The following is a 15,226-nucleotide window of genomic DNA, read 5'->3' as shown; positions in this document are numbered from 1 at the left end:
CTTTATACAGGAGCTTGGCTTCAAGCAACAAAGATAGGTGATATACTACAATAATCAAAGTGTTATTCATCTTGGTAAGAATGCTACATTTCATTCAAGAACAAAACATATAGATGTGAGGTATCACTGGATGAGATGCTTTGAATGATGAATTGTTTGGGCTTGAGAAGATACATATTGATCATAATGGATCCGATATGTTGATGAAGAATCTACCAAGAGAGAAGCTTGAGTTTTGTTGTTCCACCACGAGAATCAAGATACTCCACAAAGTGAAATAGGGGGAGATTTGTTGGGTTATTTCACCTTTAGTGAAAGCACAATAAAGGCCCAAGGCCTTTTAGGTTTTGTTTTAAAATGATTCGGCAACTGTTGGTCAGCATGGGTATGCACGCAAATCGAGAGTTAAGAAAACGGCAGAAAATTGGAGTTTTTTTGCAATTCGACCAGTAACATTCTTCAGCTAATTTGGTGATCAATCTGTGGTCCGATCAAGCTGATTTTTTGACAGCTTGTTCTTGGCATGAGGGTCTTCAATCTGGATGGTGAAGATTTTGTTTGGAGCTACCTACAGCCAGATACCATGGGTAATTAGTTGTCACTTCAAGTGAGACGTTTCTAATTTTATTCTTCTCAATTTGTCACCGTTTTGTTGCAAAGATTGTTATCTTGAGATATTTAATATGTATGTCTCTAGTTGTGACTAGGGAGAACTCATTGTAACCCATTATTGATTATAGTGGAGATTTTGATTTCGGTCCGTAGTTTTTAATTACTCGTGTCCTTACTTGATTATTATTGTTATTGCTAGTTAATTAGTATTTTATTAGATTCACACAGAAGTGGGATAATCGATCAAAAGAATATAGTGTTTATCCCAATATCCTCATCAGTTTACTCAACAAGATCATCTACGCCATTGTTAAATCCAGCTTCTTGTCTGTCCCTTCTAGATCGTCGTCTCCAAAATCAACCACTCGCTTCCCCGACTCGGTCAACCAAAGAGATCCCATTGACCTCGCTATCTCATCTGTGTCCGATAGACCAATCAACACCCACAGCAAGCACAAGATAAATATGATCCAAGCCGATCTCATCAGCCCAATTGTTAGGATGGCCGCTTTTTTTTTAGGTCATAAAATGGATGCTTTCTAAATATTATAAATTATAAATTTATCTAAATAAAATAAGTTGGGAGCAATACTATACATCACAAATCAATTATATCAATATTGATTGGATCACTCAAAGCAGATCATTTTTATTGACTTACGAATAAAGTACTTAATTGTTGGCCAACTTTATTTATTTATTGATAAATATATTTGTTTAACTTAAATTTCATAGTATTTTCACAAGTTTCCATGATACCCGACACTTGTTGATATATTCTTAAATTGAGTTACCGATTTTGAGGTAGACATTGATATTTTCATACTTGTTTACAAATTTACAAAATAAAGTATAATTCTGTAAATAAAATAATAAATTATTTTTTAGTTCAGATTTACAAATTACTGTCAGTTCTTAAGCTTCTAATTTGGAGTCAAACATGGCTCAACTTTGCAATAATTGACATGTGGTATTTTTTTAAGAGGTGTTTGGGCCCAAACATTAAATGAGTGGAATTGACTATTATAACTCACTCCAGATTTGAAGTTCCAATTATGATAGTTAATAATAGGTGGTGATTCCAACCATTATAATCTACAAGTCACTACAATATTACAATTTTAAATCCCTTTTTGTTACCGTGTTTACTATTTTTTACTCATCATATCTTTCCCTCTTCGTTAGATTTATTTCTATTTAGACTGAAATAATGTATATCTAAATTATTATAACATAGACAAAAATAGTTACGTGCCTCAAACACATATTATTGTAAGGGGTAATTGCAAATATAGACATTAGATTCAAAGTATTAGCAGATATAATATAATGTAAAAAAATACAAATATAACCAAATTTAAATAGTTTATCAGTGATAGACATATTATTGGTAGGAGGCTATCAACGATAGAAGTCTATCACAGATAGACTTGGCTATATTTACAATTTTTTTAAAATGATTTTATACACTTGGTTATTATTCCTAAAAATGTTTATAATTACAATTACTCTTATTGTAACATACAAATTATTATGACTTACAAATTATAATAATTATGGATTATAATAACATTATAATGTACAAATTATAATAATTGCATATTATATTAACTAAATCAAGATCCCAAACACTGTAGTAGGGGTGTTAAAAAAACTCGATGACCCGAAAAAACCGATCAACTCAACCCAATCCGTGCGGTTTGGGTTGGGTTATCAACTCATTTGGATTGGGTTGGGTTCAAATAAATTAAAATTTTATGGGTTGAGTTGGTTCATGAGTTCACTTAATATAACTCAAACCAACCCGAACCAACTCGAATTTATTATTAACTTTAAAATATATTCTTTTATTACTTATAATACAATTATTTATACATATATTGATTTTAATTTTATTTAATTTCAATATTTTTTTGAATAATTTGTTCTTCAACAACTCTCTAAAAGTAGTTTCTCTACATTTTAGAAAAAAAAATTTACTATATAAATTAAAATTGAGTTATTAATCTTAACTCAATATATGAAAACAATTAAATTAGATTTCTACATATTTACGTTTTACTTCTTTTTATAACAAAATTTTAAATAAATAACCAATTAACCCGAATCAACCCAACACAAATATTCCATGATTGGGTTGAGTTTATTTTTTAAAAGGGTTATTTGGGTTGAAAAAATTTATAACTCGGTGAAATATAAAAGTCTTTCAATCCAACCCAACTCAACCATGAACACCCCTAAAATGTGGTTAAAATGATTGTAGTACAAAAACAGAAAAAAGAAAAAAGTTTCTTAACTTATATCCGCGTGTCCGAATAAAAAGAAATCTTTAGAAAAGGCACGTGGGACATCGAAAAAGAATATAAAACTCGATATTTCGGATAAAATTATTCACACCCATTGTTTGGGAGATTTCTCTTGGCGTTAACCGCATAATATTTCTGGCTCTGAAGCAGCGGTAGAAAGGATAGGTTTACAAATCCACAACCCGTTGCCGAAAAGAGATTCAGTCTTTTCAGGCTCGCTAGTCCCGGCGGCGCGTGAATCTTACGCGACCTGTGATGGCGGAGTACGGCGAAGGTAGATGGAACAGCAAACGGTCGCTGTTAATCGTGACGGTGAACTTTCTGTTGTTTGTTCTGGTTGCAGTTTCTGCAGACAGAAGCCTGAAGATGCCGGAGATTTCAACGACGGAAGGAACACCGCGAAGCTTTTCCGATGAGCGGCGAGATTTGAAAAATCTTCTCGAAATCGCGAAGACTTTTCTCTGGAAATCGGACGGCTCTGGTTATGAACATGTCTGGCCAGTAAGTAAACTCGATTCTCGCCCCCAAATGTTAATTATTTATTTATTTTAAAAGAGAGTAAATAAAAGAAGTAATAAGTTAAAAAAATCGGACGTCGATTTAAGTTACAAAAATCGACACCATCCGACTGATGAACATTCATTCCAAAAGGCATCGTGCTTTGTTTTCTTACTTAAAATAATTATATGGGATTAAGAGAGATCTACAAGTTATTTCTACTTTCTACAAATCCATCTTAATTTCAAAGTCAACTAATTTGTGGAGATAATAAATGTTTATATTATTAGTAAAAGAATAAAAACAATAATATAAGAGAGAGAAAAAGTTTCTATTAAAAAAACTTTTTTTTAAGAAAAAGCCCAGAACTGGTTTAAAAAGAAAAATTCTTTTAAATTACAATAAAAAAATATTTACAAATGATAACAAAATATCATGGGATAGATTTCACGATAGACTACTATCACAAATAGTACATATAGTAATCTATCGCAAATAGACAATAAAATTTTGTTATATTTGTAAATATTTTGATTCATTTTCTTATATTTGAAAATAACTTTTTAAAAAATGATAAATTATAAAAAATGTTCTTGAACTTTCTATTTTGTGTAAAAAAAATATCTATGATCTTTCAAAAGTTTAAAAAATACTTTTAAACTTTAAAAAATAGTTTAATAGTACACTTACGATTAGTTTTGGATGAAAATTGTTAGTATTTTGTTTAAAAAATATCCTTAAACTTAAAAGAAAAGTTTAAAAAATACTCCTATTATTAATGTATTAAACAAAAATCGTTAGCACCTCATTGCAAAGATACCTCTAATCTTTCAAAAATTGGATTAGTACCTTTAAAGAAAAAAAAATTAAAAAATAGTTTTAATGTTTATTTACACTCATCACCTTCCTATTTCATTTCTTCCCTCTTCTTTACTTCAATCTATGGTTTAACATTTTTCTATTTTCTCAAAAAAAAAAACAAAATAATTAGTCAAAAAGCAACTTACTAATTAAAGTATTTTAGCATAAAAAATAAAAATAAAAAACTTCTTATTTTAGAGGTATTATCCAAATACACATCCTGAAATTTAATATTAAAAATGACTCATAGGACATAAAGTTTGGGTGGCCCATTATTCTGGGCACAATAGTGGGATTCACTGGAGCGGCTTTCGGAAGCATCGGTGGTGTTGGCGGGGGCGGCCTTTTCCTTCCAATGCTTAATCTCATTCTTGGATTCGATGCGAAATCCTCCACCGCCATGTCCAAATGTAAGAAACTCATCAATAATAGTATAATACTTACTAACTTCTAAACTATGTTCGTGTTAAAAAAAAAAATCGATTATTTATTTAAAAGTTAATTAAAAATAGAAAATAAAAGGATCTTGGTGTTATGTGTTTGAATTTATAGGTATGATAATGGGTGCAGCTGTGTCAACTGTTTACTATAACCTTAAACTGAGGCACCCGTTCTTTGATGTGCCAATGATTGATTACGATTTGGTGCTTATAGTCCAGCCCATGCTCTTGCTTGGCATCAGCATTGGAGTTATTTTCAATGTCATTTTTGCCGATTGGATGGTCACAATTCTCCTCATTGTTCTATTCTTACGTAATAATTGAAATGCAATTCTCTAGTTTATTTAGATTTCGTTTGATAATTTTATTTTTAATTTTTAATTTTTTTATATTTATACCTGATTTTTCTAAATTTCATATTCTATATTTCACGTTTCTTAAAAAAAAACATTTGGATTCTTAGTGAAATTTTAAAAACAAAACAAATTTTTAAAACTTGATCTTTTTTTTTTTTGTTTCAAAATTTGGCTTAGATGTTGTTGAGAATCTTATATTAAGAATATCAAATGACCTCACACTCTTTATAAGATAGATGAGTTACTTCTCTCATTATCAATTGTTTTTTAGATTGAACCTTATACTATCAAATAGATATTTTTTGAAAATATTAGTAAAAAGTGGATAGGAAAACAAAGAAAGTTAGAGGTGAAGTAGTGTTTATGAGCTTAATTTTTAAAAACTAAATTGTTACTAAACGGAAACTTATTTATTTGTTTATTTCTTATTTCCAATTTACAAAAAGTATTTTCGAAGTTTATTGTTGTTTCAAAAGTACCTATATTCTTTCAAAAATTATAATATTATTTTGGTCATTCATAAATCCTATAAAACTATCTTTACATTAGTAATCTTTTAGAAATTTTGATGGAAATTGAGACATGAAACAATGTGGTGGTGTCTAGATCTTAATTTTCGTTCTAAGTCACCATTACATTATTTTAGGTCTCAAATTGTATCAAACAACATTCTAATGAATTTTTACTCTAAAGATAATTCTGAAATACTTGTGAAATGTCAATAATGGTATTGCAACTTACAAAAGAATTATGAATATTTTTCTAATAAATGTGAAAGTTTGGAGCATTGTTTTATAATTTTGCCTCTATTTTTCTATTTGGTTTTGTTCTTTGACATCTGAGTCTATTCATTTTTACCCCTTTCTTTGCAAGTCATATCTACCAAGGCATTTATGAGGGGAGTTAAAACTTGGGACAAGGAAACGCTTCTCAAAAGGGTTATGTATCTCTCCCTAAATCTTTTCTTTGTTTTAAATTATTCGGTTTCTCTCTTCTACTAACTGTTTTGAATTGGATCGGATCGGATCGGGTCGATTTTGATTTAGGAGACTGGTGAGTTTGATTAAATGTTTTGTTCTTTATAAGAAAATTTTAATGTGTAGTATAGTTTCATCTCAACTAATTATATTATGTTATTTTCCTTTTTTCTTTATCTTGATCTATTAATCACTGATATTTATTAATAGCAATCAATTGTCCATCTCTATTCTTATTAATCAATTAATTCTAGTTATCGATATGCTCTTTTTTTTAGTTCAACAATATGATTAGTGGGAGATTCGAACCTCAATTTCTTTGTGGATTATATATGTTTTATATTAGTTGAGTTATATTCATGTTAGCAGTTACTTTGATTGATTGTGATTACTAATAAAATATAAATGTGTTTTAATTATGCCAAATTTGCAGTTACCCATTAATTATATGTAGATGTTATAAAATGATGACTTTAATTCGAGTCATTAATCTATAATCAGACTCTCAAAGTCAAGATGGAGAGAGGGAGTACAGAACTATTCCTGATGGATCACAACAGGAGACAGAGAAAGCACGATCAAAAGTAAAGACACACATGAGATCATATAATTACAGAAATACTTGCTTCCTAAGTTGGACTCATCTTTTTGTTACTCACTTCAATCATATAACAAAATATATTTAAAAAAATATCTTGAAAAAAGTGTAAGAAAAATGATTGAATAATTGGTTGGATGATAAAAATAAAAAATAAATGCAGCTCATGATGCATTAAGTTCTTTTTCTTTTCTTTTCTTTTTTTATCTTTTTATTTTCTTCATTTTCTTTAGCTTTTCCTTCTTTCCTTTCTTTTATTTTTTTTCCTTCCTTTGATTTTTACTTCTTTCCTTTCTTTTCTTTCTTTTTTTCTTTTTTTTTTCTTTCTCCGATTTTTAGTTCCAGTTTTTGCTTCTTCTCTTTCTTTCTTTTTATTTTATTTTCTTTCATTTATACGATTCTACTTTTTTCCTTTCCTTTTTATTTTTTTTTATTTCGATTTTTGTTTCTTCCCGTTCTTTTTATAAAAATTATAAGGCTGGATTTCATACCCAAGATTTGAAAGTACCAAATTCATAAGTGACTTAACACCAACAAGCCGATCATCAAATTTGATCATTATAACAAAATATTAAATATAATAGACAATGAAAGTCTATCAGTGATAATCACTAATATTTTCTATCATTGATAGCTTAATTTTTAATGTTTTTTTCCGTTAATAACTACTTATAGAAGTCTATCATTAATAGCCAATTTAATGAATTTAATTAATAAAGTTGGATCTCAAACTAAAGTGTAAGTGGAATGCCTAGAAGTTATCACCAATAGCATGTTTATTAGTGATAGAAGCTATCAACGATGACATGTTATTTGATGGTAAAAAAAACGACAGAAGTTATCTCTAATAGCATATTATCAATGATAGAAACTATCATCGATAACTACGATATAAGTGATATCTGTGATAAAACTTAGGTGATATCCATATATAATATCAATGATACAAAAGTCAATTCCATTCAATGAAAGTCTATCATTGATAGCCACTACTAAAGCTATCAATGATAGCCACTTATAGAAGTTATCTATGATAGTCATAGCTATAAGTGATATCCGTATATTAGTGATATGACTTAGGTATATATCAATAAAATAAATGATATTAATGATATTGGTGATATGACCTAGGTAAATATTAGAGATAGTCACTTATAGACCCTATTATTGATAGATTTCTACCTTATAATTTTAAATGTTAATCTTTGAAAGATGATAATTTCCTTTCAAAAGTTGATAATTACTTAAAAGTCTATCATTGATATCTGCTGATATAGGTGTTAATATTTCAAGTTTGATTCCAATTTATCAAGTGTATCAATGATAGCCATTGAAAACTGATAGCAAATTAAGATGTGATATTGCAAGTGTTACTATTTTAAGGTTGTATTAATATTTCTTAAATTGAAAACTATTACTGATAGTAACTAATAGTAGCTATCAATGTGCTATTATTGATAGTTACTATCAATGATAGTTTTCAATTTGAGAAAAATGGAAGAAAAAGCGCAAAATGGTGGGTTGCATATGAGCTTTTTGGTCATTTACCTATATAGCTATCACTGATAGCTGCTATAAGTGATATCTAGTGCTAATTTTGTACTATATCTCTAATATGTTTATCTTTATTTTACATTTTTTTATTATTTTGGATCTAATTGTTATGTGTGCAATCAGCCGTATAAAGTATTCATGTATTTATCTCATTGAATTTCAGATCTCAATTGTCAAGAATGTATATTGGAAGGAATTGGGTCTTCTTTTGTTCGTTTGGGTTGCCTTCCTTGTCCTCCAGATCTTCAAGGTTCCTTTCTTCTCTTATTATTTATTTATTTATTTATTGTTTTAATTCTCTCTCGTAAGACGTAGAGTATTTGAGAAACTTTAAAGTCGGCATAATTTGGAAACGAAAATTGGGAAGATTTATGGAAGCCTAAAATTAGTAAATTTTCTCACTAAAATGATGGATGAAAATTGATATGTCAGCTCATGAGTTAAATTGAATGGCCTGTTCAGTATCATTTACAATTTAATTCCAACTATATAGTAGATTTAAGATATTGCTAGCATCATTTACCACATATATTGCATCATCAAATCTTTTTCAGATTAATTGTCACTTGTTACATTAATTTAAGTGAATGATATTCTATATCATATCAGAATTGTCTTTCAACTTTTACATCTTGATTGCATTAAGGAATAATAATTTTTTAGTCCTAGACTTTAGGTCTAGTTTTACATTTGGTCTCTAGGTTCAGAATGTTACAATTTCATTTGGTAACCATTTTGTTTTTTGTTTTTATTTTTGAAAATTAAGAGAACGAAAAAAAAGTAGCTTTCAAAAAGTAGTTTTTAGAATTTGGAATTTGGCTAAGAATTCAACCAATGTACTTAATAAAAATGAAAATCGATGAAATAAATATGGATGAAATAAACTTAAATTTCAAAAACAAAAACCAAGAACCAAATGGTTACTAAACAAGGCCTACACTTTTAGTTTTAAAATTTTGAGTTTGATTTCAATTTAGTTACTAAATTTCAAAATGTTACAATTTTACCTTTGAGATTTGAGTTTTGTTTAAATTTGGTCCCTAGGTTTTAAGATCTACACATTTAACCTTGACTTTCATATTCACTTTCAGTCGTTAATGTTTATTGATTAATTTAAAATAATTATAAAGTGTAATTTTAAATTAAATTTTAATGATGAAAAATAGTGAAATTTAATTAATTATAATTATTTTAAATTTATTAATAAACATTTACATTAAAAAATAGTATTAAGAACAAAAAATAAAACTAAACTCAAAACCATTGAAAAGATTTTAATTAGACTCTTTTTATATTTGCATACTTTGATGGTTTCTATTTAACAGGAGAGGACAGTATCATGTTCGTGGGAATATTGGACATTAAACTTTCTGCAGGTACGTTTAATGGTTCACAAATGGAATTTAAATTTTTGATTAAATTGTTTTTAGTACAAATTAGAAGTAGGAGATTTAGATCACGAACATCATGGTCTTCAACATGCTAAACTTTTGTTGGCAATTAAAAGTAAATTATTGATTTTTAAAAAGGAATAAAATGTATTTGATATAATGTAAGGTATGAAGATGTAATGTAATGCAGATCCCAATATCTGTGGGAGTATATTTGTACGAAGCAACTAGCTTATACAAGGGACGAAAAGTGATCGCGTCTTTAGGTGGACGTGAAACAGAATTTCGAGTTGGGCAACTTGCAATGTATGCCTGTCTTGGCATGTCCGCTGGCGTGGTCGGTGGGTTGCTCGGCGTTGGTGGCGGATCCATCATGGGTCCATTGTTTTTGGAGCTTGGTGTTCCCCCTCAGGTTCTTTTTTTCTTTTGGTCTTTTTTGTTGGTGCCACTTTTTTCTTTCATAACTTCAAATGCAATCTAATATTCCTTTCTAAAATTATGAGTTTTATGGCGTTATTTCAAAGTGAAATTACGAAATAAACCTTTTTGTGTATACGTGCTAATATTAGCGTGAGTCTAGTGTCAATATAGAGATATACAATGCTCCACTACTCACTACTCGTTTCTTGTTCTTGTTCTTAATTCTTGTTATCTGTTATTCGCTACTCGCTCACGCAAATAGCAACCTAGTATGTTTAAAGGAAGGATAACTAGAAAAAAATGACAAAAAAGAAAACAAGAAAAATCAATGAGGAATGATAGCGTGGGTCGAGTATCAACACAGATATATAATGGGTCTACTTTGTAACTTCACTTTGTGATGACGCAAACAAAGAATTATAAAAGTTATGTTTTAAAAAGTTATGTTGAATTTCATTTGGACTTTATCAAATTGGTCATTGATACAAAATTCTCATATTTCTTTCAATTCATTTCCTGAAATTGGTTATTTAAGTTTAAGGATTGTGTTAAATAAATCTATGACTTCTTATACTAATCCTTGTTGATGCTAAATTTTGGCCAAGGGAGAAGCACCTGGCCTCCATATGGAAACAACGGTAAATTTTTATTTTAGGGAAGAACGTGTCTTGCAATATGAAAAGAACTGCATATTAATGTGATGCTTTGCCACATAGGCTCTGATGTCTAAGTCAGAAAGTGAATATGTGTAACAAGTAGAGAATTTGAGCATTAGAATGGACTTACTTCCCTCCTTGATGTTTTTATAGGTGTAGTTGACCTAAAACCCTTCCCTTTAAGGTTTCAAAGTTTCTTTAGGTTTTCTTTTTAACTCCTTGGGCTTAGGCCTACGAGGGGCATGCCGTGTATGGCAATCTGCTAAAGTCGGTCTTGGCCCAGGGCTAAGACTAGGTTGGGCACTTTACTTTCCTTATAATGGTCACTTGGGTAGGGGCATGCATGAGGCATGCCCTATTAGGCATTTGGTGAGGCTTGACCTCGACCAAAGCTAAGGTCGAGCATACTAGCTTGGGCCAAGACCTATTTTGGTTCTAAGTCGTCACCCTTGACCCGAATCATGCTAACTTCTTGACTTTGTTGCTCAAGTTCTCGCCAAATGTCGTTCGTGCCCTTTGGTCCAAAATCATATATAACATTAGCCCCCACTCCCAAGTTTAGGTTCATTGTATGGTTGTCTACACACCGGACCTAGTATACCATTCTTGGGAGTATGACCTTGATCTTCATCACTTCAATAGGCTTATATGCCACATTTTTTATGGCGTACCTACTTTAATACTTTGGTATAGCCATATCGAACTTGACTCCTCCGAGATCATTCTTGGATCACAGACCATATGAATATACAACCTAATCTTTTATGAAGATCCAATTGGGTTCTAGAAGTGCATCCACCACAATTATAAAAGGATACATAAGCATGCAACAGAAGCAAAAAGAATCAATAAGTACTTTAATTACATTTAATTTGAGTTCTAAAAGCATGCTTTCACAAGAGGGTTTGAAATAAACATATCTTTGATGAAATCTTCCAATTCTAAGCTGCTCTTCACTCCAAATCAGCTCCAAATTGACAGTGAACCACCAAGAGGTCTTCTCTACTATTCTCAATCTTGAATTTGAGTGGTGGAACTCGGATTTGAGTGAATTTTGTGAGTGTTTTTGTGGGTTTGAAGAGGAAGAAGAAGCTGAAGCAAAAACTCACTTTCTGCCTTCGAAATTTCAATCCATTAACCTCATCTCAACCAATTTGATGTTCTTTTATTACTCAGCTACATGCAGGAAACATCAGTAATGGAGTTGGCCAACAACTACTTCAATTGGAGAGTAGATTTGTGTGAAGATGCATGGGTTGCACCTCATGCTTCAAGATGAAAGTGGGAAAACCCATTTTCATGTTTTCCCAATTTCCAATTTCTTTCCCTTTTGATTAATTCTACAATTAATCTAATTGTGATTTAATTAATACTCAATTAATCAAATCTAAAATTAAAAATCTAATTTCTTAAATTGAATTTTAAAATTAGAAATTAATTTGATTTTTAATTAATTAAACATATTTAATTGATTAACTAATTTAATATCAAATATCAAATTAATCACACATTTAATTTAAAACATGAATCTAATTCATGTAACTAATATTTAAATCATTTAAATATTATACACTCTCCAATTTTGTTTAATTACAAAAAATTAAATTTTAATTATATCAAATATAATTATGCAAACTCTAATTTGAATTTGAACTAATTCAAACTAAAAAAACCCATTTTCAATTTGAACAATTTCAAAATCAATTTTAACAATTCAAATTGATATCATTCCAAATTCACTCAATTTAATAATTCAAGGTGTTCATGTTTTACGAGCTAGTAGAGGGACCTTATGGACCCACAGATCATGAGCTCCAACGATTGAGATTAATTAGCTAAACTCTTTAGATCGAATTAATCAGTATTCGTTAACTATCGAATCATACCACTATAGCTCGATAGTTGCACTCTCCTCACTATAGGTATATTTCTGTCCACATGATATAGCCATAACTAGTAAGTTAACCCTTCACAATGAAGGAAATCGTGCACAAGGATTTCCATGAGCAGTAGAAAGTCCAAATTACAATCATGTATGAACTTTACAATTACAGCCATAAATAGGAACATATGATTATGTATTCATTACAGAAATTACAGCATGAAAATACAAATGATCAAGAAGAAAATCTACACACATTTGTAAACTCATCACCAAGCTCCTTGATCACGAAAGCTCGAATACAGCAACCTTGAATGCTCATCCAACACGACCGTTACACTGCACGAACACCGCACACTCGAACTCAGCGATCACCTCAATCACGAATACCCCAACAGCACGAACGGCCTCCACAGAACCTCGACGATGTCGAGTTCAGTATGACACCACCAAGAAGGCTACTTTGGTATTCTCGGTGTGAGAATCCAGATGGTAGGCTCTGTGTGGACTTGGTTTGAGGCAGAAGAGGGAGGAAACAACAATCGTGTAAACGATTGAGCAAGTGGGAGAAGGCTGAACCTATCGTATAGGTCGATGCCCAATCGTTTAGCAAAAGCTAAGCGATCGTCTAGCAAAAGCTAAGTGATCGTTTAGCTCATCGCTTAGTTGCATATCTGTCACCTACAAACACTACACGGTCGTTTAGCTCGCTCTAAGTTGTCACTTAGTAAATCCTATTTACTTGATAACTTTCGTAAGATTACGAGAGAGAAAATCTCAAAAACCAATTTTGCAAAACTTACTAAAATTAGGAAAAACAATTTTCCTTTTATCTCACGATTACCATGAAACCACCAGTAACCTCCCACTCAATTGGTTATTAGAGAAAAAGATTTAATTATCCAATAATTAATATTATTATAAATATAAATGTTAACCAATTAATGATACTATATTTATAACCTATAGTTTTAATATTTTATCTCATGAAACATATAAACTATAGCTCTTTTTCTATTCCATGGTACTTAATGTAAATCTCATTTACATTAATCTTCCACTAGATATATCTCATACATCATATCGATCGTATCATATATAATTGAATTACCTCTTGTCAATTTGAACATTTCAAATCAACACTAAGAACTGATCCTTAACTGAATCCATTGAACTACCAAGGGGACCTTATGGACCTGTAGCTCAAAGCTCTAATGGTATATGAATAACTGATTAAACTCTTTAGTCACGGGATCCACCATCTGTTAACTGTCAGACACTCACTAAAGACTGACAGCTGAACTCTCCTTACCACAGATATATTATGTGTCCATCTTAACCAATCAGTAGTGCGACAACCCTTCACAGATAGCTCGTAAGTACAACTCGGCCAATAACCGTTATACCCCTGTAGTTACATCTTACTTCTTAAGTACCACTGATCCCTTTAATGAACATAAGTCATAGTCCTACTATGACTAAGTCCTCTCTTCCAAAGAGAAGTTGTGGCTACTATGTTCAAGCCCTGAAATCAGCCCTTAAGGGAGCAATCTCTCTACTTATCCCTGCTTCGAGAAAGGAGTGAATTTCATTTTGTGGATTGAGTTTCCAGCTCCCAGATCAAACAAGTCCCCAAAAAGGTAGGCATGTTGAGTTGGCAATCTAGCCACTTTCACCCATACTAATCAAAGGACCGCCCTTAAAGGCAGGAGTTTCCAAAACACTCAGGATTGAGGTCGTGTCACCTATGGTCGTTTAGGTGAGATGTAAGTCTCTAGTATCAACGGTGTTATATACAGAGTCTAGTCATTTCATGGTCTGGTCTTATACAAACTCTTTGTATAGGACACCCCCGCTCGCACATCTTCACATGAATGATCAGGATCTATCATCTGTAGTAGTTTACAACACTTGCAAACTTCTACAAAGTGGGCCGTATCCGTAGTATCACCAGGATCCTTATACTACAGACCCATTTAGGTTATCACTTAAGGTATGATCCACTTATATATCACATATACATGCTTAAGTTCACATAAGATAACCAAGGAGTTTTGTTTATTGGATATGAGTAAATGTCATAATGAAATAATATTTATTTTATTCATCAAACAATGTGTATCATTATAAACAACGAGACTCCGGGAGAATTAGGACACCAATCCCAACAATCTCCCACTTGTCCTAATGACTCGTAAGACTAATGTACAATACAATAAAAAAACATATACAATGTACAATAAACTAGGGTATACCCCAGTATGATCTCCCACTTGACTTAGACAAGATGTCGCATGTCCCGCAAACCCAGACTCTCCAAATGACCCTTGAACACTTTAGCCGTGAGGGCCTTTGTAAAGGGATCAGCAACGTTATGCTTCGATGCGATCTTCGTGACTATCACACCACCGCGATGCACAATCTCCTTGATCATATGGTATTTTCGTTCGATGTGCTTACCCTGACGATGACTCCGAGGCTCTTTCGAATTTGCCACAGCCCCGCTGTTATCACAATAAAGAGTGATAGGCAAATCCATATTTGGAACAACTTCCAAATCTGAAAGGAATTTCCTCAGCCAAACAGCCTCCTTAGTTGTTTCACAAGCGCCTACATATTCGGCTTTTATAGTGGAGTCTGTGATGCTACTTGCTTGATGCTTCGCCACACTACAA

General features: G+C 31.4%; 1 protein-coding gene across 1 annotated transcript; it reads left to right on the top strand.

Moving 5' to 3' along the window:
- The first annotated feature begins 2,906 nt into the window (after window positions 1–2,906).
- LOC120085884 (sulfite exporter TauE/SafE family protein 3-like) lies at window positions 2,907–10,089 on the top strand. The gene is made up of 8 exons (XM_090309617.1): window positions 2,907–3,419; window positions 4,528–4,687; window positions 4,830–5,030; window positions 5,947–6,072; window positions 6,552–6,634; window positions 8,366–8,452; window positions 9,528–9,578; window positions 9,784–10,089. Exons 1-8 carry the CDS (start codon window positions 3,174–3,176, stop codon window positions 10,072–10,074), a joined length of 1,245 nt encoding a protein of 414 aa, XP_090165743.1. The 5' UTR covers window positions 2,907–3,173; the 3' UTR covers window positions 10,075–10,089.
- Window positions 10,090–15,226: the final 5,137 nt, after the last annotated feature.

The sequence above is a fragment of the Benincasa hispida genome, unplaced genomic scaffold (assembly GCF_027475165.1).
Source record: "Benincasa hispida cultivar pf3 unplaced genomic scaffold, pf3_genome.v1.1 HicScf1848, whole genome shotgun sequence".
In the NCBI taxonomy this organism is placed as follows: Eukaryota; Viridiplantae; Streptophyta; class Magnoliopsida; order Cucurbitales; family Cucurbitaceae; genus Benincasa; species Benincasa hispida.
Note: the sequence above shows the minus strand (reverse complement) of the source record. Positions and strands in the feature narration are given on the sequence as shown.